General features: G+C 45.3%; 1 protein-coding gene across 4 annotated transcripts in view; it reads right to left on the bottom strand.

Annotated features, from left to right (window-relative positions):
* Positions 1-26,693, bottom strand: part of LOC105483039 (mitogen-activated protein kinase kinase kinase 3) — a 76,112-nt gene that overhangs the window by 8,734 nt on the left and 40,685 nt on the right. For 2 of the 4 annotated variants that reach the window (XM_024793188.2, XM_024793190.2), the window contains 3 exons: positions 20,495-20,615; positions 5,631-5,764; positions 1,928-2,001 (listed from right to left, as the gene is read on the bottom strand). In XM_024793188.2, the coding sequence (XP_024648956.1) occupies positions 1,928-2,001; positions 5,631-5,764; positions 20,495-20,615 (329 nt within the window). The remainder of the gene's footprint in view (positions 1-1,927; positions 2,002-5,630; positions 5,765-20,494; positions 20,616-26,693) is intronic. The other 2 variants (XM_024793189.2, XM_024793191.2) reach the window with 1 other exon arrangement.

Raw genomic sequence — 26,693 nt, 5'->3', positions numbered from 1 at the left:
ACAGAGTCTCACACTATTGCCCGGGCTGGAGTGCAATGGGGCGATCTTGGTTCACTGCAACCTCTGCCTCCTGGGTTCAAGTGATTCTCCTGCCTCAGCCTCCCAAGGAGCTGGGATTACAGGCGCCCGCCACCAAGTCCAGCTATTTTTTTTATTTTTTAGTAGAGACAGGGTTTCACTACGTTGGCCAGGCTGGTCTTGAACTCCTGACCTCGTGATCCACCCACCTCGGCCTTCCAAAGTGCTGGGATTACCAGGCGTGAGCCACTGCACTTGTTTTTTTTTGTTGTTGTTGTTGTTGTTGTTTTTGCATTTTTAGCAGAGATGGGGTTTCCCTATGCCTGTCAGGCTGGTCTCAAATTCCTGACCTCAGGTGATTCGCCTGCCTCGGCTTCCCAAAGTGCTGGGATTATAGGTGTGAGCCACTGTGCCTCAAGGCCAGACTTTAAATCCAGGTCTCTGACCCCAAAGTCTATGTTCTTGCTGCTAAACCAGGCATCTTTCTTTCAGCTTAATCACCACCATCCCATTTCGGAGATGGGGAAACTCAGGAACAGAGAGGTTAAAAGACTTGTCTGAAGCCATTCAACTAATATTTGGTGGAGCTGGGACTGCATCTAGGTTTGTCTGACTCCAGATCTCATGCCCCTTCCCAGATTCCATGAAGGGAAGATGAGAGCCCTGAGCCCAAGTCAGGCTGGACCTCAAGGAAGTAAGTCCAGGTCATTCACAATGAGAAGAAAAGAAAGTACTGTAGGGACAGAGGAAAAAACCCAAGAATACAGAGGCAGATAAATGTAGCTATCTTTCCCAGCATCCACCTGAATGGCCCTTTCCCTTATACAAGAGTGCTTACTGGCCTTTTGCGGCGGCCACAGGTTTGAAACTCTCAAGGCAGTGGCACAGGGGGGCTGCCCCCTCGTTTCCCAACTACTAGACCTTCCGTAGTCCTCTTCTCTCCCCTTTCCCCTCCAAAGCTTAGGAGATAGTCCAAAGCCAGAGTCAATCCCTGTCTTGGCAGAGCCCTCAGTCTATGACAGCAAGGCCTGGCACTCCTGCCTGTGTCTTCTTACTCCCCTGGTTGGAAAGCAAGCCCCGAACAAGGCAACACATCGGAAAGCAAGTAACCATAACTGTATTCTATGATATCTAAAGGGAAGACAGTGCTCATCAGTGCTTAGGTCTATTAGGCAAGACAATGCACAAATTTAGCCACAGTCACAATATCACTACCCAAATGAACAATTATTCAGTTACACAAAGTAAAAAATCCCCAAACCTGCTCTATAGCCTCTGAACACAGTCCTAAGCCCAGACAGAGGTGATCAAAAGTGCTCTTGGGCATAATGAGGCAGAGGCAAGGGAGTGGCCAGATCAATATCAAGGCCTCTCCAAACATACCCTTTCTATTTGGTATGTAAAGGACATCACTTGTTTCCTCCCAAAGTTTAAGAAGGAGATATACACCAAGCAGGTGGCGCGGTACGCTAGGCATTCTGGATATTCTGTTTTTGGGTTTCAGTTTCTTACTCCACCAAAAACACTTGGAATAAAAAATGGTGGTAAAACAATGGATGAGAATTTAGTTTTTCCCCTAAAACACTGACAGTCCACTCCTTCTCAGTTCAGATTACAGCAGTGAGGCCAAAAGAATGAGAAAGGCATATATTATGTGGAAAGTCAAAACATGTAAAGCACTTAGAACAAAGCAAGTACTTAATAAATGAGCTGCTATTTTATGAGCTATTATTACATTCATTTAATTATGCAATCATAACATTCTGGTGGTGTTTGGGAAATTAAGGAGAAGGCTTTCCTAGAAGCATGATGCTTTAACCCTGGGTCTGCAGAGCTAACTCTTCTTCCTCAACCCATCAGTTCCAAAAATGCCTATGCATTACCCTCCAAGCCACCCACAGTCCCATACCTGTCTGCTGACCTGTCCAAGGATTGGCAGCTTCCAGACAAGGAATTTTCTGCACTGCTCAGGGGATCCAGCATCTGTAAGGCAAGTCAAACAATGAAGCCACACCCCCCAGCCCCAATTCCCCCCAATGACCCAGTTTTTATGGCAAGGGCCAGCAAATGGGCTTTTTGTCAAAATATGAAAGTGTCCTTTTTCTCCCCATGCAGTGGGAAGAATGGTTAGAAAGGTACCATCCTCCCCCTTAGTTTAAAAGGCAAGTTTCCAGGAGGGAGAAAAATGCTTGGCTGGCATCCCAAGGAGCTCTAGCACGACAGCAAAGCAGAGGCTCTGCTTTTCTTGTTGGCATGTTCTTGGCTTATTAACACTGGAGCCTGGTACTGGAGATGGTACTACCCTGCTGAGCCTTCCAGTGAGTTTGGGTGGGACCCTAATGCTTCTGTTTACACTCTGTAATTTATAATTTACAAAGACAAGTATTGCCTCATTTCACAGATGAGCACTACAGGCCTAGAAAGGTTAGAAGACTTGTCTAAAGTCATAAAACTAGTTAGTGCACAGCTGATACCGGAACAAAAATGTCCCAGTTCCTGGTCCAATGCAGAGGTAATAGATAACTAAATATATTAAAATATTTCTCTGGCCCCTGGTCAAATGCAGCAACAAAAGGCCTTTGGAATCACTTTTGCTCCAATCAATGTCCTGAAGGTCCTCCCTTTCATTTTCTCTGCACAAAAGTGGGGGTGGGGGTGGGGGTGGGGGAGTGGTCTTCAATTTCAGAATATTGATTATCCGAGCTCCAACGTTAAACATTACATAGGGGCCGGGCTTGGTGGCTCATGCCTGCAATCCTAGCACTTTGGGAGGCCGAGAGGGAAGGATCACTTGCACTCAGGAGTTCAAGACCAGCCTGGGCAACATAGTGAGACCTTGTTTCTGTTTAAATTTTTTAATTAACTAAAAAAAAAAAATTACATAGGGAAACAAAGTATCAGAATTATGAAAACTCACTAACAATCTCCATAAAATTAGTTTCCAACTCAAACATTTTTTCCCATTTAATACTAGGGTCCATCCCCACCCATAATTTCAAATGCTTTAGGTCATGCTGTCATATATGATTTTTAAAAATCTGCCAATCAAGGCAAATTCATTGCAAAGTAAAACTGCAAATGTTGCTAAGGATATAGCATAGCCAAAGTGGATGAAACCAACATGGGAAAGAACTGCTTTCAATCCATCGGATGCGTATTTGGCAAATTTAGACCAGTTAACAGAAAAAGACAAAAATGGACAAATAAATAACAGGGCAGGTGTGGTGGAGGAAGAATACCAAAGATTCACGAGACGCCTTGGGGAAAACTGCTGAGTCCTGTGAACGCTCTTGTAAAAAATGACGTTCTTTATGGTCAGAAGTCAAGCAGGGAGTCAAGGATGTTACACTGTGCTAGCATTTTGTTGTTGCTGCTGTTGTTCGAGACAGGATCTCATTCTGTCACCTAAGCTGGAGTGCAGTTCACTGCAGCCTGGGCTCGAGTGATCCTCCCACCTCAGCCTCCTGAGTAGCTGGGACTACAGGCAGGTGTGCCAACTATGCCCAGCTAATTAAATTTTTTTTTTTTTTGTAGAGTCAGGGTCTTGCTATGTTGCCCAGGCTGGTCTTGAACTCTTGACCTCAAGCAATCCTCCTGCCTTGGCCTCCCAAAGTGCTGGGATTACAGGTATGAGCCACTGCGCCTGGACTGGCATAATTTTTGTTGGAAAAATTAGGCCAAAAAATTAACATGAATCATGCTTTGTTCATTCTAAAAATCAGTAAATAGATGCAATTACTTAAACCTGATTAAAGAAAAAACAAAATAAACTTATCATACTTTCACTTTTCAGTAAAGTCACACTGGAATATTCTTTCATTACATACGATGCAACGTCTGTTCCTGCTAAGTAGATTGATCTCAAATAGCCCGTTACCAGGAGCAATTCTCTTCAGCTAAAGAGGCAGGCGCTGGGGGAGGACCTTGGTAATCCCCAGCCACTGCCTTCCTTGGCCTCTTTCTAAAAGTCTGTCCTCACTAGGAGTCAAATCCTCCCATGCCTTCCAGGGCCATGCAGGTAAAGTGAAAAAGTGAAGTGGGCAGATTATAGGACCATGGAAGGGACACAGACTGAGGGCAATCAAGCTCATCTGCAATCTTTGGGATTTTACACCCAAGTCACCCCTAAAACAGCTGATATCCAGAAGTGCCCTGGTTAGAGAAACCAGAAAGGGTGGTCAGTAAAACGCCCAAAAAGGAAATCTGCAGCTAGAGGCACTCCAGGTCACTATTCCAAACATGAATTTATCTGGAAGGCAGGAGTATAGAAGGAAGAAGAATACAAAGGGCTTCTCATAGCCTATATAGTTTGAATAATGAAAGAAAAGTTAACGAGAATCAGTTTTTTGTAAAATCTCCCATGTGACAGCACAGGCCTTCTGTTGGATATTTTCCCCTTAAGAAATTTCCCCTTCTCAGGCCAAATCCCAGAAAGTATAAGAGCAGCCTTTTCTTTTACAATCAAAGCAAGTTTATTGAAAAGACCAGAAGATCTCACCCTTGCTGAGTTCACTAAGCCAAATTGCCATTTGCATCAAGTAAGCCACCAGTTTAAAAGTTAGCCACTAAAATGGCTGAGCCACTGTGGTACACACCCTAAGGTGATCGCTCCCTCTATCAATTAGTTCCAATGAACTGCCTTTCCCTTTAGTGCAAGTAGAACCTGTGACGTGCTTCTTGCCAACAGACTATGGCAAAGAAGACAGAACATTCATTCCTATGATTATGTGATTTTTATGACTCCATCTTTGCAGACTGGAGTAAGAGATTCTCCTGCTGGCCCTGAAGAAGCTGCCATGTTGTCAGAGGGCCCCATGGCAAGGAACTCCAGGTGGCCTCTAGGAAGGGAACTCAGAGAAGCCCTTAGGTGACATTCAGAAGAAGAGAGGAACCACAGTCCTACAGCCACAGAAACTGAATTCTGTTAATAACCATCTAAGCTTAGAAGAGAGCCTCAAACTCAAGAAAGGCAGGCAGCCTGGCTGACACCTTGATTGCAGTTTTGTGTGACCCTCAGCAGAGGACTCACTTGAGTCATGCCTGGACTCCTGACCCAGGGAACCTGGAAAATGATAAATGTATATTGTTTAAAGCCTCTAGGTTTGTGGTAATTTGTTATGGAGCAATAGATAACTAATACAACTGTCTACCATCATAAATGGTCAGACTAACCAATCCTACAGTGTAATTTTGATATGGTTTACTCCCTATCTTTCATCAAGTAACAGTAAAACTAAAATATATCCAATGAAAAACAATAACCTGTCACTTTAGAACCAGTCATATGTTAAAACACTACTGAAATGAGCTGGGCATGGTGGTGCCTGCCTGTAGGAACAATGAGAGGACCACGATGAAGGAAAATCTGTTAAATGCTCACCCAACAGCAAACAGACTACGTAGTTTAGATCCTTTAGATCCCATCTTTGGCAGAAATTGTTATTTGGCCCTTAAAAAGGGACAATCCATATTTGGGCAGGCCTAGTTTATAAAAGAGCTTTCAAATGTGGTTCATGTCCCTCAGTTCTGCACTGTGACTACTGAGAGCCCCTTGTTATGACCCTGGTCTGCTGATACAGGCCATGGGCATATCCCAGCCCCCCTATACTCACGCACTGCTCGCTGGTCTCTGGGATGAACTCCCCCTCACTGTTGATGCTGGTGTAGGACCCCTGCCGGGCAATGTGCTGCTGCCGCTCAGGAACATAGCCAGGGGGAGGTGAGCTTCGGCCAGGGTTCTGGGAGCCTAGAGCACATAAAGGAGGCTTTCAACAATAGAGCCCAGGGCGTGTGGCCCAAGAGGAGCAGGCATGGGGCCAACTCAGAGACACTAGGCCCTAGAGGTCAGGAATGTGACTCCGATGGGTTATGGCACCAACATCCAGCATGTGCCAGCTCCCTCAGGCAAACAAAGTCCCTTCCTAATAGGAAACAAACTCCAGAGATGGAGCAGGCACTACGGCATATCCGACCAAAAAAACCTTGGCACAAAACAGAAACCAGAATAACCCCTATGAGACCAATTTTAGCTGGCAATCAGACTAGCTTTTTAAAAAATTCTTATATATAATTACTCCTTCATAATGTCACCATCTCTCTTCCTCTAGAGCACTAACATCATTTCCTCCCATCCACTCAATGCATCAGCTTAGTCCTCTTTAGTTTTGGGTCCCAGCAATATTTTGAGAGTGGGGACCAGGGAAAGGTAACTGAATATACCTGTGCATTTCTCTCTGCTGCCCTGTTCCCCCAGCCAGTGTCTCCCCTTATTTGTTCTCTACCTGTATCAGGTAAAAAGACCCTCCTTATGGTCTGGCCAGGATCAAAAGGCAGCCTTCTCCATTCCTACCCACTCCCACACTTCCTGTTTATGAGTAATGATATCACCTTTTTTTTTTTTTTTTTTTTTAACTGAGACAGGGTCTCGCTATGTTGCTCAGGCTGGTCTGAGTAATGATATTATCTTGCATTTATGTGGTGCTTTACTTTTTGTTACACATTCACAGTAATTAACCTCATTTGATTTTCAACATCCCTACAACAGAGGTTTGGCAAATATTTTTTGAGTGCCTGTTAAGTGGCAAGCATTCCACAAGGTATTTTTATAACATTTGTTACTTCACTTAATCCTTTCAACAATCCTGAAAGCTAAGCATTTGCTTTACTTAACAGCGCAGGAAATGGAGACTCAAGGAACTTAAATCTTCAAAAAAAAAAAAAAACCCAGAACACCCAAAAACAATTATTTATGTTTTACAGGTAAGAGACTATAAAACCAATTTACAGGTATTTTCACCACATCAGCTTGTTAGATGAAATGGTTTATCATCCTAATGTTAGTGAATGACAGAGGTGTGCAGAGACATACTATGTAAGTCATTGAGCAATGCTTTTCTGCCATAAGGGAGTTTGAGTCCAAGAAATCAGGTCCTCCCTCCTCCTAGCCCAAGAGCTTTTTCTGACTGGCTGTGTTGCTTTCCATGATCAGAGGAGACAAAAATGAAGCATCTTTTTTCCTTCCTAAGCTCACCAGACAAACCAGAAGAGTCCATTTTCAGAAGATTTTTAAAAAGCTTTACCAATACCCACACAAATATTTCTCGTAGCTTCAAAACTTAAACATAGGACTCTTATCCTGAACCCTTTTCCTGTTCTGAAGGGAACAAATTTATCCTGTTGTTTAGAAAACCAGAGACACAAGAGCCCTCCACTCCCTTATCTACCACCCCTTACCTCTCTCCCACGACCCAGCAATTCCCAGACACCAGGAAAAGCAGAAGTACCATCCCTCAACAATGCAGGCTACCTTCCTTGCTGGCCAGTTTCTCCAGTCTAGTTCAGGGGCTATATAGCACTAGGTTTTCTGAAATGGAACTGCAGGCAAGATGCTCTGTGGAAATGGCTAAGGAAGCAAGAGAGACCAAGTTTGGTAGTTGGAGACCTTGGGAAGTACCTGACTCATTCTATTCTGTTTTATTGTTTTGTTTTGCTTTGTTTTCAGAGACAGGGTCTCACTATGTTGCCTGGGCTAGTCTTGAGCTCCTGGGCTCAGGCAATTCTCCCCGTTCAGCTACAGGCAGGTGCCACCATGCCTGGCTTCCCTCCTTTCTTGATGATAGATCCCTAGTCCAGACAATTTTAGATGGAAAATCTGAGATACTCAGTTTTAGTTTTACGTGTGTGTGTGTATACATGTTTATACATTTATGTATATATATATATATTTCCTATCGCTCAAAAGCTCATGTGTGACCAGCTGCAGGCGCTCACACCTATTATCCCGACACTTTGAGAAGCAGGAGAAATGCTTGAGGCCAGGAGTTTGAGACCAGCCTGGGCAACACGGTGAGACCCCATCTCTACAAAAAATATTTTTAAAATTAGCCAAGCACACACTTGTGAACCCAGCTACTTGGAAGACTGAGGCAGGAGGACTGCTTGAGCCTGGGAGGTTGAGGCTGCAGTGAGCCGTATTTGGACCACTGCACTCCAGCATGGGTGATGGAGCGAGACCCTGTCTCAAAGATAAAACAAAACAAAAGCTCATGTGGAGCCAGAAGCACTCAGCCTGTGCCTGGAAGTAGAGGTAGCGTACCAGGGACTAAGCATCTACAGCAGAGGGTGCTCAAGAGCCCAGTCCAGGGTCTTACAACATCCTGGAAAAGAGGGTGGGCCTGACAGACAGGAGTTCAACAAACTCCCTGAACCAGAGAGACTACCACTATTTCAAAGACCCTCAGAAGGAAGAAAAATACTTAATGGGGAAAAAAAGAATGGCGGGGAGTCTTGCTCTGTGTGTGTGTGTGTGCACGCCCTTTTAGGGATGGGGTCTTGCTATGCTGCCTAGGCTGGTCTCAAGCCTTGGCCTCCCAAAGTGCTGGGATTAAAGGCATGAGCTCCCATACCTGGCCAGAGGGTTGCTCTTTGAAATATATTTTCTAAGAAGCTTGAACTATTGTTTTTCAATGACCTTCAAGAAACTGACACTGACTCTTTTTTTTGAGATGGAGTCTTGCTGTGTTGCCCAGGCTGGAGTGCAGTAGTACAATGTTGGCTCAAGGCAACTTCCACCTCCTGGGTTCAAGCAATTCTCCTGCCTCAGCCTCCCAGGTAGCTGGGATTACAGGCGGCCGTCACCATACCCAGCTAATTTTTGTATTTTTAGTACAGACAGGGTTTCACCATGTTGGCCAGGCTGGTCTCGAACTCCTGTCCTCAGGTATCTGCCTGCCTCAGCCTCCCAAAGTTCTAAAATTACAGGCATGAGCTACTGACTCTAATTCTTCTACATTAAGTCAGTTGTTCAGAACATATGGTTCATGTGGTTGTGCTGAATACCTTTTGATGAATTCGCTACTGAATTGGTATTGGAGAATACTTCCAATCTCCTCTTGGACACATCACCCCAGCCTCCCTCCAAGGATGTCTCTCTGGCAGGAAAGCTAACATGGAGTCCTCAGTAATCTGGTTTCCCCACCTGACTCCAGAGCAGAGGCCAGAAACAAAATTGCTCTGAAAACAGGCATAGAATTTTGCTGGATTTCCTGTCTCAACATCTCACTCACAGGGTAGAGGCCACCAATTCTGAGATAAAGTGGTATCTGAGCCATGCCTTTGAAATGGTCTCAAACAGCCCATGGAAGATAATTTGTCCTATTTTCTAAGCCCTAACAGAAACTAAAGTTACTCTGAGTGTAAATTTAGGGATATTGTACCATGAATTAACAGAGCAATAAAATCAGCCAAGGCAATATTTTTTTTCTTAAAAAATGTTGTCACCTCTCATTTAACCCTTACTACTAACCCTGCAGTGGTGGTGCATTATCATCATCCACATTGTGCAGAGGGAAACCCAAGCCCCAAAGCCATAAAGTGACTTAATGGTGGGGCTGAAGAGAGAAAACAGGCTTTGTGACTCTCACACAGCTCAGTGAAGGCAATTTGGGGACCATAATTTATTTCCAAAAAGGGTAGGTATGCTGCTCAACATAGTGGCACAAGACAAAACTTCTCCTTGACCTGGCCAGGCTATCTGTTCCCCATGAGTAATCCCTATGGAGGATGGAGATCCCATTCACAAGGAAATATGACAGACTGCCAGGCATGGGAGGGAGGCTAACGTGGGGACAGCACAGGGAAAGCACAGTGCCATGTTTCTTTCTTTCTTTGGAGTGCAGTGGCATGTTCATAGCTCACTGTAGCCCCAAACTCCTGGGCTCAAGGGATCCTCCTGCCTCAGCCTCCCAAAGTGCTAGGATTACAGGTGTGAGCCACCTCCACAGTGCCATGTTTCATGTAGCTCAAATTCAGGGTTGTTTTCTCCATGATCATTTGGGAGTCAGAGGCCAGGGATATAAAATGCCGCTTAGCCAACAGAGGGCTTGGAGGCAAAGACAAGATGGAGGTTTAGGGGAACTCTGGACCAAGGAAACTACTCCACTTTCCAGTGACCCAGACCTCACACACCCATGTACCTGGCTGCTTCCCTTGCTACTGTAACACAAAATTCCAGCACAACTATGAAAAAAGGATGGTTTTCCTAAGCCCTATCATGCCACAAAACACAGAGAGAGCACTATTTAACCCTTTGCTTATAAAAATTAGCCTACTGCCTGCTTCCTACTTTTAGCTTTGGATGACATCTTGGTAGTCCACAAGTTCCGTGGCAATTCAGTCCACATGTCAGCAACATTTGTCAGCAGCAGAAGCAACTCTAAGGAGGTAAGCAAGGCACATGGAGAAGAGACTAAGCTTTGAAATTAGATATACGTGGGTTCAGATCAGGCTTTGCCACTCATTAGCTAATGATCTAAGCTCTCACCTCAATTTTCTCAACTGCAAAAACAGGGAGAACTATCTACCTCATAATTTCTTTTGGAAGTTATAAATGTGCTGGCACAGGTATATATCTACATAACCCTATCTCACGGCAGGAACTCTGCAGAACCCCATTTGTACCCTTCACTCTATGTGGCAGATATATGGGGTAGGTGCAAGATGGATTCCACCCTTCTAGTGTGCCTTCCTGTAATTCAGAAGCTAATTGGCTAAAAGCTGTATTTCTAAGACTTTCTTTAGGTTCAGCCAATCACATGCACTTTTGTGAGATTAACAAGCTTCCTGCTATTCCTGAGCACAGTCACAGAAGTCTTTGGTTTTTCTGCCACAGTGTTAGCAGAGGCCCCACACCTGGTTTCCAGCTTTGCTGATGCTGACAGACAGGTATGGACCAGAGCTGAGGGGCACTGGACTTCTGGACCGGTGGCTTCCTGATTACAGAAGAGGGAGGATGCTCTGTGGTGTGTCTTAACCTAGAGCCTGCTTCTCTTTCTTCCCTCATTGATTCCATAATCCACAATGTGCACCTCTGGCTTATGGAATCTCTTCTTCCTGAAACTAGCTACAGTGGGTTCTCCTCTGCGCAACTGAACTCTGACCAATACACTCTGGAGCTGTATTATACATTTTAACTAGAACAAATAAAAATGTCTCTTGTAAGGGATTGATTGGAGAGAAAAACTTCTTATTTATGAAACCTCAGATACTGGTCCAAACTATGCCCAGACAGGATGAAATGCCCTGAATCTGTTACATGGAGTGTCTGGGGTGAGACTTCCCTGGGATAAAATATCCATGGTCTCCCTGACACCTGCACCCTCCTTCATCAGTTGCACTGAACTCTCCCCTGGTTTTATGAGGTGGAATGGGACTAGCTCACATGAGGCCAGCACTACAGACCCAGGAGGGCCTGGGGGGAAAAATAGCAAAGGTTTTCTGAGCTTTTATTTCCAGCCAGAGACTTTCACTTTTTCCAATCCACACTGCGCCTGCAGAGAGCCAGTCTTATTATCTGATGGGCTATGTGCCAGGGGCTATTGTGCACAGGCCCACAGGCTGGAGCAGGAAAGGGAAGTCTCCCCAAACCAATGGCTATCAGAGGAACCAAATGGAAAAACCAGGAGTTGGCAGAACTGCTCCAGGGCATTTTCAGTTTTGTTTTTAATCTTCATTCCAGAAACTGGGAGCCAATGAGATACACAACAGCAGTTGAGAGCAACTGAGACAGGGAGCTGAACAGGATAGGATACTGGACCATAAACTCACTAAAGGTTACATACTTACCAGCAGTGATAGCAATGAGCCAGACAGCAAAAAGCACAGTGCTATGCAAAACAGCTCATTCTGTAGGTCTCAGAAGGCTGCCTAGGCAGGGGTCACAGGCTTTCTTGGAACACCCTTCCCTGGTATTCCAGCCTGAACTTGCTCTAGCCTCACTGGGCCATCTATGCCAACAGGCCCATCTCAGCACCAACTGAAGCAAAGGAGCACAGTAGCAGTTCCACTGTTGAGAGGCCCACAGCTTCCCATGAAGGCATTTTACACAGAAGGAGAAGAGCCGGGTTTAAGCTGCCAGCTATCCTCATTCCTCCCAGTGCACGCTAGCTCTCTACCAGCCTCCTTAACCCAAAGAAGCAGAGTCAAAGATAAACTCTCACTCTAGGATATGGTAGGTTCTTTTGCTTTGTACTCTGACTTAAAGCTGAATGACAGGCTTTCAGATTCTAGCCCTTCTCACAGAAGAACCCTAATCAGGAAGCTGATGCAGTCAGGAAGTTGTCTCTGCAGGGAGTTCTCGGGCTTTGGGTCAATGTTAATGTGCAGGTCATTGCAAGTATAAAGAGATAGCTTTTTTGGCCACCAACTATTTTGTAAACTCCTCTCTCTTCAGGGACAGATGAGATGGGGAGAGTAATCAAATCTTTTTTTCTTTCTCAATAGAAAATCTTAACTAATATTCACCCATATGCTCACAGTGGACCACACTCTGTAGAACACAGTAGTGGGTAGAATTTCCATAAGACCCTAAGAACATCTTCTGTTTCAACTTTCAAAATGCCCATTTTATTTTGGAGCCGCTACCACCATCAAAGTTTCTGATCTCATCTAGCATCATAGAACTTATAGCAAGGAGGGAAAAAAACCTTTGGAGATGAAAGAAGCTAACCATTTTGTTTTCAAGTGTATGGTCACTACCTCTGCAGTCCTGGTTTCTACCCTTTCAAATCTGTACTAGGACTGGAAGCTGGTCCTGCGCACTGCTCTCTTTTTACTGCCCAGTTGTCGCTATAAGCCACCCTCATCCTTTCAACATTCTTTCTTGTCCTCTGCCTGAATTTTCCCTCCTCGTCTCTCAGAGGCAGAGGGCTCCTCTCTTCCTTGCGAAAGCATTATAAACCGTCTACCTGGACTTGATTCATCTCCTTGATTCATCTCCTTGAGCAGGAGTCAGCTCCCCCAGGGTCTCCTCTTCATCACCTTTAACCCCTTCTTTTCAGCTGTCTTTATCCCTCCCTTCATACACTTCCTCATATCTCTAGCCTAAAAACATCCTGGGCTGGGCATGATGGCTCATACCTATAATCTCGGCACTTTGGGAGGCTGAGGTAGGAGGATCGCTTGAGACCAGGAATTCGAGACCAGGCTGGGCAACATAATGAGAACTCATCTCTACAAAAAAATTAGCCAGGTGTGGTGGCAAGCGCCTGTGGTCCCAGCTATTTGAGAGGCTGAGGCAAGAGGACTGGAGGTTGAGGCTGCAGTGAGCCATGATGGCACCACTGCACTCCAGCCTGGGTGACAGAGAGATGGGGTTCTGCCATGTTGCCTAGGCTGGTTTCGAACCCCTGGGCTCAAGCAGTCCACCCACCTTGGCCTCCCAAAGTGCTGGGATTACAGGCATGCACCACCGCAACTGGCAGGCCCACCATTTCACTACCAAACTCCTAAAAAACCTGATTGCCTCCACTCAGGGGTTGGAGTATGGCTTGCCTCACTATGGGACCAAGTGGCAAGATAAGGACAAAGACAGAGTGAGAACTGAGGCAAAGGCACTTAACAAGATGAACTTAGACCATACAGGAGTCAGAATGCAGCAGGAACAAGTCCTTTTTTTTTTTTTTTTTTGAGACGGAGTCTCACTCTGTTGCCCAAGCTGTAGCGCAGTGGCACAATCTCAGCTCACTGGAACTTCCACCTCCCAGGTTCAAGTGATTGTCCCACCTCAGCCTCCCAAGTAGCTGGGATTACAGATGCGCACAACCACACCTGGATAATTTTTATTTATTTATTTTTTTTGAGACAGAGCAAGAGTCTATCCAGGCTAGAGTGCAGTGGCACGATCTTGGCTCACTGCAACCTCTGCCTCCTAGGTTCAAGCAATTCTCCTGCCTCAGTGGCCCAAGTAGCTGGAATTACAGGCGCCTGCCATCATACCTGGCTAATTTTTGTACTTTTAGTAAAGACAGGGTTTCACCATGTTGCATAGGCTGGTCTCGAACTCCCGTTCTCAGGTGATTTGCCCGCCTTGGCCTCCCAAAGTGTTGGGATTATAGACATGAGCCACTGCACCCCGCCGACAAGTCCTTTACATGGTTGAGGCTTGGTTACATGGCTTAAGGGCACTACCCAATGTATCAAGGAAAAATATTGCTTGAGCTTCAAAGGTAGGTAGAATTTCCATAGGCCAAGGTATGAGAGAGGATATCTTCAGGTAGGGAAATTCCACCTGCCTGCCTGGTGATCTCCCCACAGGGAGATTAACTCTTTTGGATTAACTCATTACTTAGTAGGGGGTTTTTTTGTTTGTTTCTGTTTTGTTTGTTTAGCATGAACTAGTTTAACAGACTAAATGGCCTGAAAAAAACCTGGAATTCAAGGTGTGCATATTATGATGGAAAAAACAAATGGTAAACATGATACCTGGCTTCACATATTTGAAAAACTGTCATATGAAAGATTTTATCTGTGTTTATTTGCTGCTCAAGAGAGCAGTACTAGAATCAGTAGGTAAAGTGAGAGAAAGCTGATTTTCAATCCAAAATAAGGAAGAATTTCAAATAAATAAACAAGTCTGGAATTTGATTGGGCTACCCTGTGCTTCCCCATCAATGCAAATGCTGCAGTGTGAACTGAGTAGCCCGCTTGCTGCACAATCACTAAATATTCACATGTATGTAAATGATGATGGGAAGGAGGCAGCAGAGGAACCCGGTGGAAGGCTGAATTGCTAAGGCTTACTAACCAAGGACTTCTTTGACCCCACTTCTACTGCTAGGACTTTTCCAAGTCTCTCATGCTAGACCTTGACTCCTGTCTCGGTTTCCCTTCCAGAAAGTCTTATCTGTACCAGCACACAGCAAGCACTCAGACATTTGTGAATGAAAAGAACAGGTTTCTGTCTCTTACCCTTGGTCTGTCCTTACCAACCTGGCTGGTTCTGTGTAAGGCCTTCTCCCTACACTCCTAATTTGCTTTCCTACTTCTCTGGTTACTCCTTTTCTTTGTCCTTCACAGACTCATCCTCTTCTAACTGGCCACTAAGTGTTGGGTTCCGAAGGCTCAATCATGGACCCTCTTTTCTTCTCATTCTATAGTCTCTGCTTAGGCACTCTCCCCTGGGCCCATGGTTTCAACATAACAATTTCCAATATTTTTTCACTAGCCCTGATTTTCTCCCCTCTGAGCTAGAGACCCATATATCTAACTGCCTCTCTGATATCTCCTGTTGGCTATATCAGAGGCACTTCAATACCAACATGTCTAAAACATTAAGTCTGCCCCTTCCCATCACCTGGAACCACACTCTCTTTCAATATTCCTGTCTTAGTGAAAGGCGATGCCATTTATTCATCTCCACAAAGCAGTAATTTACCTCCCTCTCTCTCAATATCTGCAAATTATTTTTCTTCCTTCCTTTCTCTTTTTTTTTTTTTTGAGATGGAGTTTTGCTCTTGTTGCCCAGGCTGGAGTGCAGTGGTACCATCTCAGCTCACTGCAACCTCTGCCTCCCGGGTTCAAACAATTCTCCTGCCTCAGCCTCCCTAGTAGATGGGATTACAGGCGCATGCCACCACGCCCAGCTAATTTTTGTATTTTTCGTAGAGAGGGGGTTTCACCATGTTGGCCAGGCTGGTTTCAAAGTCCTAACCTCAGGTGATCCACTCATCTCGGCCTCCCAAAGTGCTGGGATTACAGACGTGAGCCACCACACCCCGCCTCATTGTTTTTTAAAATGAGATTGGGTCTCACTATGTTGCCTAGGCTGAGCTCAAACTCCTGGAATCAAGCTATCCTCCCACCTTAGCCTCCTGAAAACACCTGCAAATTCAATCCAATACTATAGTAATTCTTAAGCCTTTTGGTCTTAGAACCCCTTTGCACCTTAAAACTGAGGGCACTTCGCTTTTATTTATGTGGGATGTATCAACTGATATTTACTGTATTTGAAATTAAAACTCAGAAACTTTAAAAACATTTTCTCAGGAGAAACCAGTGGAGGAAAAAATAAATGTTAAGAATACAATCATATACAAGCACACATGCCCTTAAGCCAGTACAGTGATGACATCACCTCAGGCACATGACCTCTGGAAAACTCCACTGTACACTTGTGAGATAACTGTCATGTCTCAGCATGATTATGAAAATAATTTTGAGGGCCAGGCGTGGTGGCTCATGCCCGTAATCCCAGCACTTTCGGAGGCTGAGGCATGTGCATCATGAGGTCAAGAGGTCAAGACCATCCTGGCCAATGTGGTGAAACCCCATCTCTACTAAAAATACAAAAATTAGCTGGGCATGGTGGTGCATGCCTGTAGTCCCAGCTACTTGGGAGGCTGAGGCAAGAGAATCGCTTGAACCTGGGAGGTGAAGGTTGCAGTGAGCTGAGATTGTGCCACTGCACTTCAGCCTGGTGACAGAGCAAGACTGTCTCAAAAAAAAAAAAAAAAGAAAGAAAAAGAAAATAATTTTGAACTCACAGGGTCAAAGGACCCAAGGGACTCCCCAGGATTCCCAGAACACACTTTGAGAACCACCAAAACAAAACGCCATGTTCTGTCGGTTTTACCTCTAAAAGTTCACCTGTTCCTTCCCTCTCTCTACTTCACCAGCCTACTCCAAGCCCCAGTTTTCTCTACCTGGACCACTGCATTAGCCTAATGCAGTTCCCTGGTATTCATTCTTGCCCCCTCCAATCTGTTATCCACACTGCAGCCAGATCAATCTTTTCAAAATACAAATATGAACATGTAACACCACCCACTCCTCTTCACTTAAGAACCCTAAAGTAGCTTCTCACTGCTTTCCATGCAATGATCAGAATCTTAATCAGGGTCCACAAGGCTCTGCCTCCCTCCCCAGCTTCATCCTGCTCTCCCCTTCCCCTTGCTCCCAGCTCTCCAGCTATCCAGACTTCTTTCCATTTCTCAGACATACCACACTTCCTCTTGCCATCAGGCCTCTGCTCTTGTAACATCCCCTGTCTGGAACCCTTGCATCCCTTTTGCCTAACTCCCAAATCTCATTCATGCCTAAGGCATTCCTGGCCCCAAGATCAGGATCAGGTCCCATCCCTTAGTTATAGTCCACCATTTCTTTCTTTCTTTTCTTTTTTTCTTTTTTTTTTTTTTAAGACAGAGTTTCACTCACTCTGTCACCCAGGCTGGAGTACAGTGTGCAATCTCCACTCACTGCAGCCTCGATCTCCCAGGCTCAAGTGATCCTCCTGCCTCAGTCCCCTGAGTAGCTAGGAGTAGAGGCACTCACCACCACGCCCAGCTAATTTTTGCATTTTTAGTAGTGACAGGGTTTTACTGTGTTGGCCAGGCTGGTCTCAAACTCCTGGCCTCAAGCAATCCACCTACCTTGGCCTCCCCAAGTGCTGGGGTTATAGGCGTGAGCCACCATACCCAGCCCATTTCTTAGTTATAGCCCACTTGCAGCACCACACACCTTTCAGTCACAGTTTGTAATTATACATTAATGGCATCATAACAAGTAAATGTCAGTCTTTCCATGGATTGCAAAGGCCACAGGGACAGGGCCTGTGTCTTTTTTGCTTCCCATATCTCTGGCACATAGTAGATATTCTGGTAATTACTTTTTTTTGGAGACAGGGTTTCGCTCTGTTGCCCAGGCTGGAGTACAATGGCACATTCATGGCTCACTGAAACCTCTGCCTCCCAGGCTCAAGTGATCCTCCCACCTCAGCTACCCAAGTACCTGGGAGTACAAACACGCACCACCACAGTTGGCTAATTTTTGTATTTTTTGTAGAGAAGGGGTTTTGCCATGTTGCCCAAGCTAGTCTCAAACTCCTGAGGCTCAAGCAATCCATCCATCTCAGCCTCCCAAAGTGCTGGGATCACAGGCATGAGCCACCATACCCAGCCAGTAATTATCTTTTGAATGAATGAACAAAAATGTAGAATGATGGAAGAGAGATAAGACAACATGATAGTTGGGGCGTGGTGGCTCACGCCTGTAATCCCAGCACTTTGGAGGCCAAGGCAGGCAATCATCTGAGGTCAGGAGTCTGAGACCAGCCTGGTAAACATGGCGAAATCCCATCTCTACTAAAAACACAAAAATTAGCTGGGAATGATGGTGCACACCTGTAATAGGCTGAGGCAGAAGAACTGCTTGAGCACATGAAGCAGGGGTTGCAGTGAGCCAAGATGGCATCAAGGCACTCCAGCCTGGGTGACAGAGTGAGACTGTCTCGAAGAAAAAAAAGACAATATGATAAATATTATAATGGTGATGGGTATCAGGGGCAAACATTTTCAGTGGCTTCCCACTGCCTACCAAAAAAGCCTAAGTGCAGTTGAGAGTCCCTTAGAAAACACCCAGGCATCCTTTTTCTTGGCCTTCTCTACTCCTCCTCCAAATGTATCAGCCAGCCTGGACCTGAAGTATAGTGAGCTCTCCACAGACGTAGTTTAAAAGCCCTTTCTCCCGTTGTCTCCTATGGAAATCCTCCATAATCTTTCAAGGTCCAGCTGGGACAGCTTCCCTCAGAATGCATATTCCAGATCATTCCAGTTAGAAATCATCTCTCCCATTTCTTGGCTCTATGGAAAGGCTCACAGGTTCCATCCATTCTCTTGCCACATCTACCTTACCCCACACACACTCCAAAGTCCCTGGGGTTCTTGGAACCCACCAAGTTCTTTTGTGATCAGCCTGGCAGGTGCTCCTTACTATGCCTGAGATATCTATCTCTACTTGATGTTCAGTAAATGTTCCTTGGAGTGTCAGCTCTGGTGTTGCCTGTTCTGTGAAAGCCCTTCTCTCCCAGGCTGAATCTGCTCCAGCCACCCTTGCTCTTCCACATGCTTCGCTGCAGCATTCATCTCAGCCCAATGGCTGGTACTTAATGCTTTGCTGAATGAAGGAAGGATCTAGGTATGCTAAGAGGCTGTGTTGCCCATTTTCCAGATAAACAGGAACTACTTCACAGAAATCTCGTTCCTCAGCATTCTCAGCCAGGAAAATAATTTCTATATATAGCTCCCAATAACATGGAGGAAGGGTCCAGTAGCTGAGTATTAGCCCCTGCCTCCATGCACATATCATAGGTTCTTGCTTGGGTGCAGGAGACCCAGTTACTGCCCCATCAATCCTTACTGATTACAAGGGACCATGCTGCCCGCCTCCATCCCCTCAATCTCCACAAGGACTATGGAACAGAGGCCAAACTGGCAGAGCTTCCCAGGCTCTGAGGCACCCAGATTCCAGGGCCAGAGATGCTCTGGCTAGGCTCTCCTTGCTAGGGTACTAGCTCTCCCTCCTCAACCAACACATCCCCCAATTATCTACAGAAATCTGAAATGCATATACAGACTTTCAGCCTGGCAATACTTAGTACCAGTACTTGCCTGGATTCTAGAAGTTACTCAATAAGGCAAAGTCAGTACCTCGGCAACATATTTTTCCTGCAACTCCCTCATAAGGCATATTGCAAACAGACAAACTCAGAAACAGTGCTTAGATCTCTCAAGCTCAGCTCAGGATTTTCAGAGGACAGTTCAATTTGAAGCAATCCTACCTATATGGATAAGGCAAAGCTGGCTTTCTAGCAGCAGCAGGGGTCTCCACAACATTAAGGCAGCAGGCTCAACACGATGTTTGATAAGGCCAGATTTCCCTTTTGATACAAGTTTCACAATTCAAGAAATGGGCTTTCTCCCCAGACTCTCAAAAGTGGGATCCACAGGAATCCTGGATTAACTAGTAATAATTCACAGGCCTGATTTAGATTCCTGTCCTGGGAAGGACTAGTAGCAGCCACAGAGCTTTCTGACTAGTTAGCAGAGGGTTTTATATACAGTTGGCCCTCCATAGCTGCAGGTTCTGCATCTGTGGATTCAACCAACCATAGATTGAGAATATGTGGAATATTATAAAAAAAATAACAATAGCAAAAAAAATACAAATAAAAATTTAGCATAAGAACTATTTACATAATATTTACATCATATTAGGTATTATAAATAACCAGAGATGATTTAAACTATAAGGGAGGATGTGGGTAAATTATATGCAAATACTACACTATTTTATTTCAGGGACTTGAGCATCCACAAATCTTGGCATCCACAGGAGTCCTGGAACCAATCTCCTACAAATACAGATAAATGACTGTACTATGTCAACAGTCTCCTTTCCTTCCCAGACAACTAAGCTTGACTCTCTCAAAAGTTTCATTGGTCAGCATCTTCCCTGAAGTATAAAGACTTCTCGGGAATCATAAGCAAGAGGTTTAAGGTTAAAATTCAAACTTAGACCTGACTCCTAACTTTATAAGTCTCTATTCTTCACAAGAATGGTCAAAAGTGAGTGTAACACAGCTGGAAGTCTTCAAGTAGATGTCTGAGGCGATCACTTTTTCAGGAATGTTTAAAAGGAATTTAATCACACTACTACATCACTATATTTTAAGTTCCTTGAGAGTCAGGATACCATCCCAGTTATTTCTTTGCCTTTCCTCTCTAAATAAAGGCATAGAGGATTACTCCACACGGAGTAATAGTCAATAAATATTTGATGATTATTTAATTAACAAATACTTGTTGCTTTTTTAAAATGTGGGCAGATAAAATAGAGGGCGAGAAAAAAGGGGTGAAATACTCACTGACGGAGAGGTGCCTGCTTCTGGGCTCGGGGGGCTGGTAGATAGTATTTATATCCCCTGCAGACTGGGAAGCCTTGATCCGCACCTGTCTGGACACCCCAGAGTGGGGAGAGGAACTGTTCTGTAAAAGAAGAGGAAAAAGGCCAAGCTAAATCTTTACACAGTCAGGCCTATCAAGGCCTTCTCACCCTTTTCCTAAGGACTCCCTGCACGCTCAGCCACCTTCATGCTTTTAATACATGAGTTACCCAGCTTTCCCCCAAATCTGACTCCTCTATTTGTCTCCGCAAACCACTATTTGCTCAATGTAGTTTTACAACTTCAATGATATATGAGCGCTGAGACCTAGCGCCCCAGTTTAACAGGTGATGATCCAGACATGGAGGAATAACAGGCATTCCTGTAATAATCTGCAAAACAAAAGAGAGCTGTAAATACCCTCTCATAAAATTCTTCAGAGAGTTTAGGAAGAGTAGCAGAAAATTATTTCTGCAGAAGAGGGAGTCAGAATAGAAAATGAATGATGGCAACTTGCCTCCCCAACAAAATTCTGGTTGCTATATATGTATTTAATCTTATTGGTTGATTGACTGACACAGAGTCTTGCTATGCTGCCCAGGCTGGACTCAAAACTCCTGGGCTCAAGGGATCCTCCCACCTCAGCCTCCAGGTTAGCTGAGACTATAGGTACATGCTACCATGCCCAGCTTATATATGTATGTTTAAAAGTAGCTCAATATGCTTCTTTTTCCCAACCATAATCACTCCCTGAACATTAAGAAGATTCCAGAGGCCAGGCGCGGTGGCTCAAGCCTGTAATCCCATCACTCTGGGAGGCCGAGATGGGCAGATCACGAGGTCAGAGATCGAGACCATGCTGGCTAACACGGTGAAACCCCGTCTCTACTAAAAAATACAAAAAATTAGCCAGACAAGGTGGCGGGCGCCTGTAGTCCCAGCTACTCGGGAGGCTGAGGCAGGAGAATGGCGCAAACCCGGGAGGCGGAGCTTGCAGTGAGCTGAGATCCAGCCACTGCACTCCAGCCTGGGCGACAGAGCCAGACTCCGTCTCAAAAAAAAAAAAAAAAAAAAGAAGATTCCAGGGTTTACATGTAAATCATCTCAGGATCATGTTCAATTGAGAAAAGCTATCATAAGTACCATTCTGCCAGACAGAGGTCAAGGGCCTGAGACGAGGGTCAGCAATCCTCCCAGCACCCACTCACTCTTTCCACCCGGCCCAGTCCAGCCACCACAGAGAAAACTAAGCAACAAAGGGGGGCCTTTGCACCGAGAAAGCTTAAAACTAAACCCTGGAGGTAATCAAGTGATGTCAGGATGTGATTACAAATAAGCAGGGCACTGGTGAGAGCGGGGGTGAGAGCTCAGGATTTAAACAAGTTGGTTCAAAGTTTCTACTTGCTCCTCTATCTCCTCTACCTCCCCCTAACAAAAAAAGTCTGATCTAAACAAACTCTATATCCTGTCCTCCAGGAAAAAGGTTTCCCGCTCTCAGGGGAGAGTTCAGCTGCCAAGCAACCTCCCGTAGTCCCCTTGCCAGACTTATCACATGCAGGTTGTCTTGAAAAACTGCCTTGCTCTAACGGGAAGTCAGAACCAAGGGGAAGTGAATGTTCTTGCTGAAGCCTCCAATGTGCAATAGCTCTCTGCTAAGGGTCAAAAAGGAAACAACAGTCAAAGCCACTACTGGGGAGGCAGGCAAGTGAAGGGCAAGGGAAGGCCACAGCCTTGCACTCAAAGAAGAGGTGAATGATGAGCACCCTGCCACCTGCCTGAATGCAGGGCCTTACACATAGTGGGAATTCAATAAATCATGGCAACGTGAATTTGAAATGTGTACCAAAGGACATACAATCTAAACCCTCAATTAGAAAATTTTTTTTTTTTTTTTGAGACGAAGTCTGGCTCTGTCGTCCAGACTGGAGTGCAGTGGCCAGATCTCAGCTCACTGCAAGCTCCGCCTCCCGGGTTTACGCCATTCTCCTGCCTCAGCCTCCCGAGTAGCTGGGACTCCAGGCGCCCGCCACCTCGCCTGGCTAGTTTTTTGTATTTTTTAGTAGAGACGGGGTTTCACCATGTTAGCCAGGATGGTCTCGATCTCCTGACCTCGTGATTCGCCCGTCTCGGCCTCCCAAAGTGCTGGGATTACAGGCTTGAGCCACCGCGCCCGGCCCTCAATTAGAAAATTTAAAAGCTAGGCCGGGAGTGGCTCATGCCTGTAAATCCCAGCACTTTGGAAGGCCGAGGCAGGTGGATCATGAGGTCAGGAGATGGAGACCATCCTGGCTAGCACAGTGGAACCCTGTCTCTAATAAAAATACAAAAAATTAGCCGGGCGTGGTGGCGGGCGCCTGTAGTCCCAGCTACTCGGGAGGCTGAGGCAGGAGAATGGTGTGAACCTGGGAGGCAGAGCTTGCAGTGAGCCGAGATCGCACCACCGCACTCCAGCCCGGGCAACAGAGCAAGACTCTGTCTCAAAAAATGAAAATAAAAATAAAATAAATAAAAAATCTAAAAGCTGAATTTCAATGGCCAGCACAAGCATAGATTTGTAAAATAAAAGGCTTGAGGTTGTGGCAACAGGTTAGAAAGCAGGTGAAGAGAATCAGTGAAGGTCTCAAAGCAGAGCTTCTCACACGTTAATGTACATATGAATCACCTGCAATCTTGTTAAAGTGCAGATTCTGATTCGGTAGGTCTGGGGTGGAGCTCAGAGCCTGCATTTCTAACCAGGTTCCAGGTGATGCTGACACTGCTGTTACATGGTCGACACTTCGAGTAGCCAGGTCTTAGAAGTGAGTCATGCCTCAATTGCAGGTAATGGTTCTCAACCCTAGCTGCCCACAAGAATTGCCTGAGGAGCTTTTTTTTTTTGAGACGGAGTCTTGCTCTGTCACTCAGGCTGGAGTGCCGTGGCGCAATCTGGCTCACTGCAAGCTCTGCCTCCCAGGTTCACACCATTCTCCTGTCTCAGCCTCCCAAGTAGCAGGGACTAGAGGCGCCCGCCACCACGCCCGGCTAATTTTTTGTATTTTTATTAGAGACAGAACCCGCCTCCCGGGTTCAAATGATTCTCCTGCCCCAGCCTCCTGATTACAGGCGTGCACCACCATGCATGCCTGGCTAATTTTTTTTTTTTGAGACGTAGTTTCACCCTTGCTGCCCAGGCTAGGAGTGCAATGGCACCATCTCGGCTCACCGCAACCTCTGCCTCCCGGGTTCAAGTGATTTTCCTGCCTCAACCTCCCTGTAGCTGGGATTACAGGCATGTGCCACCACGCCCAGCTAATTTTTTGCATTTTTAGTAGAGATGGGTTTTCTCCATGTTGGTCAGGCTGGTCTTGAACTCCTGACCTCAGGTGATCCGCCCACCTCGGCCTCCCAAGGTGCTGGGATTATAGGGGAGAGCGACTGTGCCCAGCCGCCTGTGGAGCTTTTGACACCTCAGACCAACAGAACCTCTGGACATAAGAGTCCAAGCACTGATACTTTGTAATACTCAGCCAAATTTTGAAAACCTCAATTTAAGGGGGCAAAGAGAATGGTATAGTAAATAAAAATAAGGTTGCTGAAAGCGTTTAGGACACCTTGAATAAGACTCAGAAGTGGGAAAGAGAGGAAGGAGGAAGGTGGGACTATGCCTGAGAATATATAGAGTGACAGGAGAGCCCACAGGTATGAACTGTGTAGCTAGCAGAACATTCTAAAGACAACAAATAGAAGACAGTGACCATTCCATGAAAACCTCACTAAAGGACTCTGGGTAGAAGTGTGCTGTGGCTAACACAAACAATATGAAAAATTACCAGGAAACCACGTGTATCAAGATTTCAGTGACTGGAAGATAGGAAAAAGTCTACCCACAAATTATCTCAATAAAAGATTTGGCAAGTGGATTCAACGATGCAGGGAGGAGGTAAAGCGGGGAGAGAGCTTGCTTTAGTTTGTTACATGGGAACGTAAGATAAGAAATGGCACACTGGATCACCAAGAGCATCCTGTCCAGTCCTCTGTTTTAATGGTGGTACCAAGAGATATTTGCATGGAAGACCATGATAGTTATGATAGCTGTGAAAGCATCTGAGGTGATTTAATTAAATTTACAGCTTTGCCATCCATGAATTTATTAAAGCCCTTTTAAAAATCTGCTTTGAAGCTATACAATTTCAGAATAATAGATGCCACATATATCATCTTTTTTCTTTTTGAGACAGGGTTTTGCTCAATCATCCAGGTTGGAGTGCAGTGGTGCAATCATAGCTCATTGCAGCCTGGAATTCCTTGGTTCAAGTGATCCTCCTGCCTCAGCCTCCCAGGTAGCTGGAATTACAGGCATTTGCCACCACGACTGATTTTAAAACTTGTGTAGATATGGGGGTCTTGCTAAGTTACCCAGCCTGGCTTATCACTTGTTATACAAATGATTTCTTTTTTGTTCTAAGATAATGCTCAACACTCAAGAAGTTCATCCAAATTGAGATTAGGTGAATAAATCTGTGTCTTCATTATCCATGCTCTTAAATGCACTAAAGACTCTGATTATATATGCTTAGGCTGTCTGTCCTGACTAAAGAGTTCTAAACCTTTTTTTTTTTTTTGAGACGGAGTTTCGCTCATCGCCCAGGTTGGAGTGCAATGGCACAATCTCAGCTCACTGCAACCTCCGCCTCCCAGGTTCAAGCAATTCTCCTGCCTCAGTCTCCGGAGTAGCTGGGATTGCAGGCATATGCCACCACGCTCAGCTAGTCTCATATTTTTAGTACAGACAGGGTTTCACCATGTTGGTCAGGCCAGTATCAAATTCCTGACCTCAAGTGATCCACCCACCTCAGCCTCACAAAGTGCTGGGATTACCGGCGTGAGCCACCGTGTCCAGCCAAGAGTTCTAAACTTTTACACTATTCATATATGAAAGTGACTCCAACTCCTTGAAAACTTTGTCTTCTGGACATTTTCTAGCTCAGTTATCTTCGAAGCTGCGGGGAATAGAATGATACAACAACTCACAAGTTCTCCTCATGGACAATATTATACTTTCTGCTTGGCTTCTAATTTTTTCCAACTGTGGAGGAACCCGGATGAGGTTTCCTAAGGACTACAATAATTCTAAGATCCCTCTTCTGGGGCCGTTGGTGATGAAGACCAGGTAATATTTTATCCTGGAGCAGTGTACTTAAGGTATGATCTTTGGGCTGGTGCCAGTCCTTACACTGTGGTATACTGCTCGTCCTGCTCTTCCACCATGTAAGTAAAGAAATGGAGAGGGCCCTCTGAAAAACTTTAGAGCAATGTGGCAGAGTGATTTTATGTCTATTGAATCTACTAATGAAAACTGTAGCCTTATATATACCTCTAGTTTATTTTTCTATTTCACTTCTCCGTTTTTGTATTTAAAAAATGAACTGGTACGGCCGGGCGCAGTGGCTCATGTCTGTAATCCCGGTACTTTGGGAGGCCAAGGCAGGCAGATCACAAGGTCAGGAGTTCAAGACCAGCCTGGCCAACATAGTGAAACCCTGTCTCTACTAAAAATACAAAAATTAGCCAGGTGTGGTGGCGTGTGCCTGTAATCCCAGCTACCCAGGAGGCTGAGGCAGGAGAATCACTGGAACCTGGGAGCTGGAGGTTGCAGTGAGCCGAGATCGCACCACTGCACTCCAGCCTGGGCAACAGAGTGAGACTCCATCTCAAAAAAAAAAAAAAAAGTCCATGACAGATTGGAAATGAAAAGAACAAAACTGGTATTTCACCACAGATAGTTAGAGAAGCACTGTTCTAGAGGTGAGGATTCCTGAGCACACAGCAATTTTAGATCATGATTCTTCCATTTATTAAGAAACCTAAAGTCTAGGTGAGGAAGTTCTGGAGAAAAGATTTCATCACCAACATTACCATTGTTACTCTTAAAAGTAAATGTTTATTTATTTTATTTTATTTTTTATTTGTTTCTGAGACAGAGTCTCGCTCTGTCACCCAGGCTGGAGAGCAGTGGTGTGATCTCGGCTCACTGCCGGCTCCTCCTCCAGGGTTCACACCATTCTCCTGCCTCAGCCTCCCCAGCAACTGGGACTACAGGCACCCGCCTCCATGCCTGGCTAATTTTTGTATTTTTAGTAGAGACAGGGTTTCACCGTGTTAGCCAGGATGATCTCCATCTCCTGACCTCATGATCCACCCG

This window comes from Macaca nemestrina, chromosome 17 (genome assembly GCF_043159975.1).
Source record: "Macaca nemestrina isolate mMacNem1 chromosome 17, mMacNem.hap1, whole genome shotgun sequence".
Lineage (NCBI taxonomy): Eukaryota > Metazoa > Chordata > Mammalia > Primates > Cercopithecidae > Macaca > Macaca nemestrina.
This window is presented reverse-complemented; position numbering and strand designations above follow the sequence as displayed.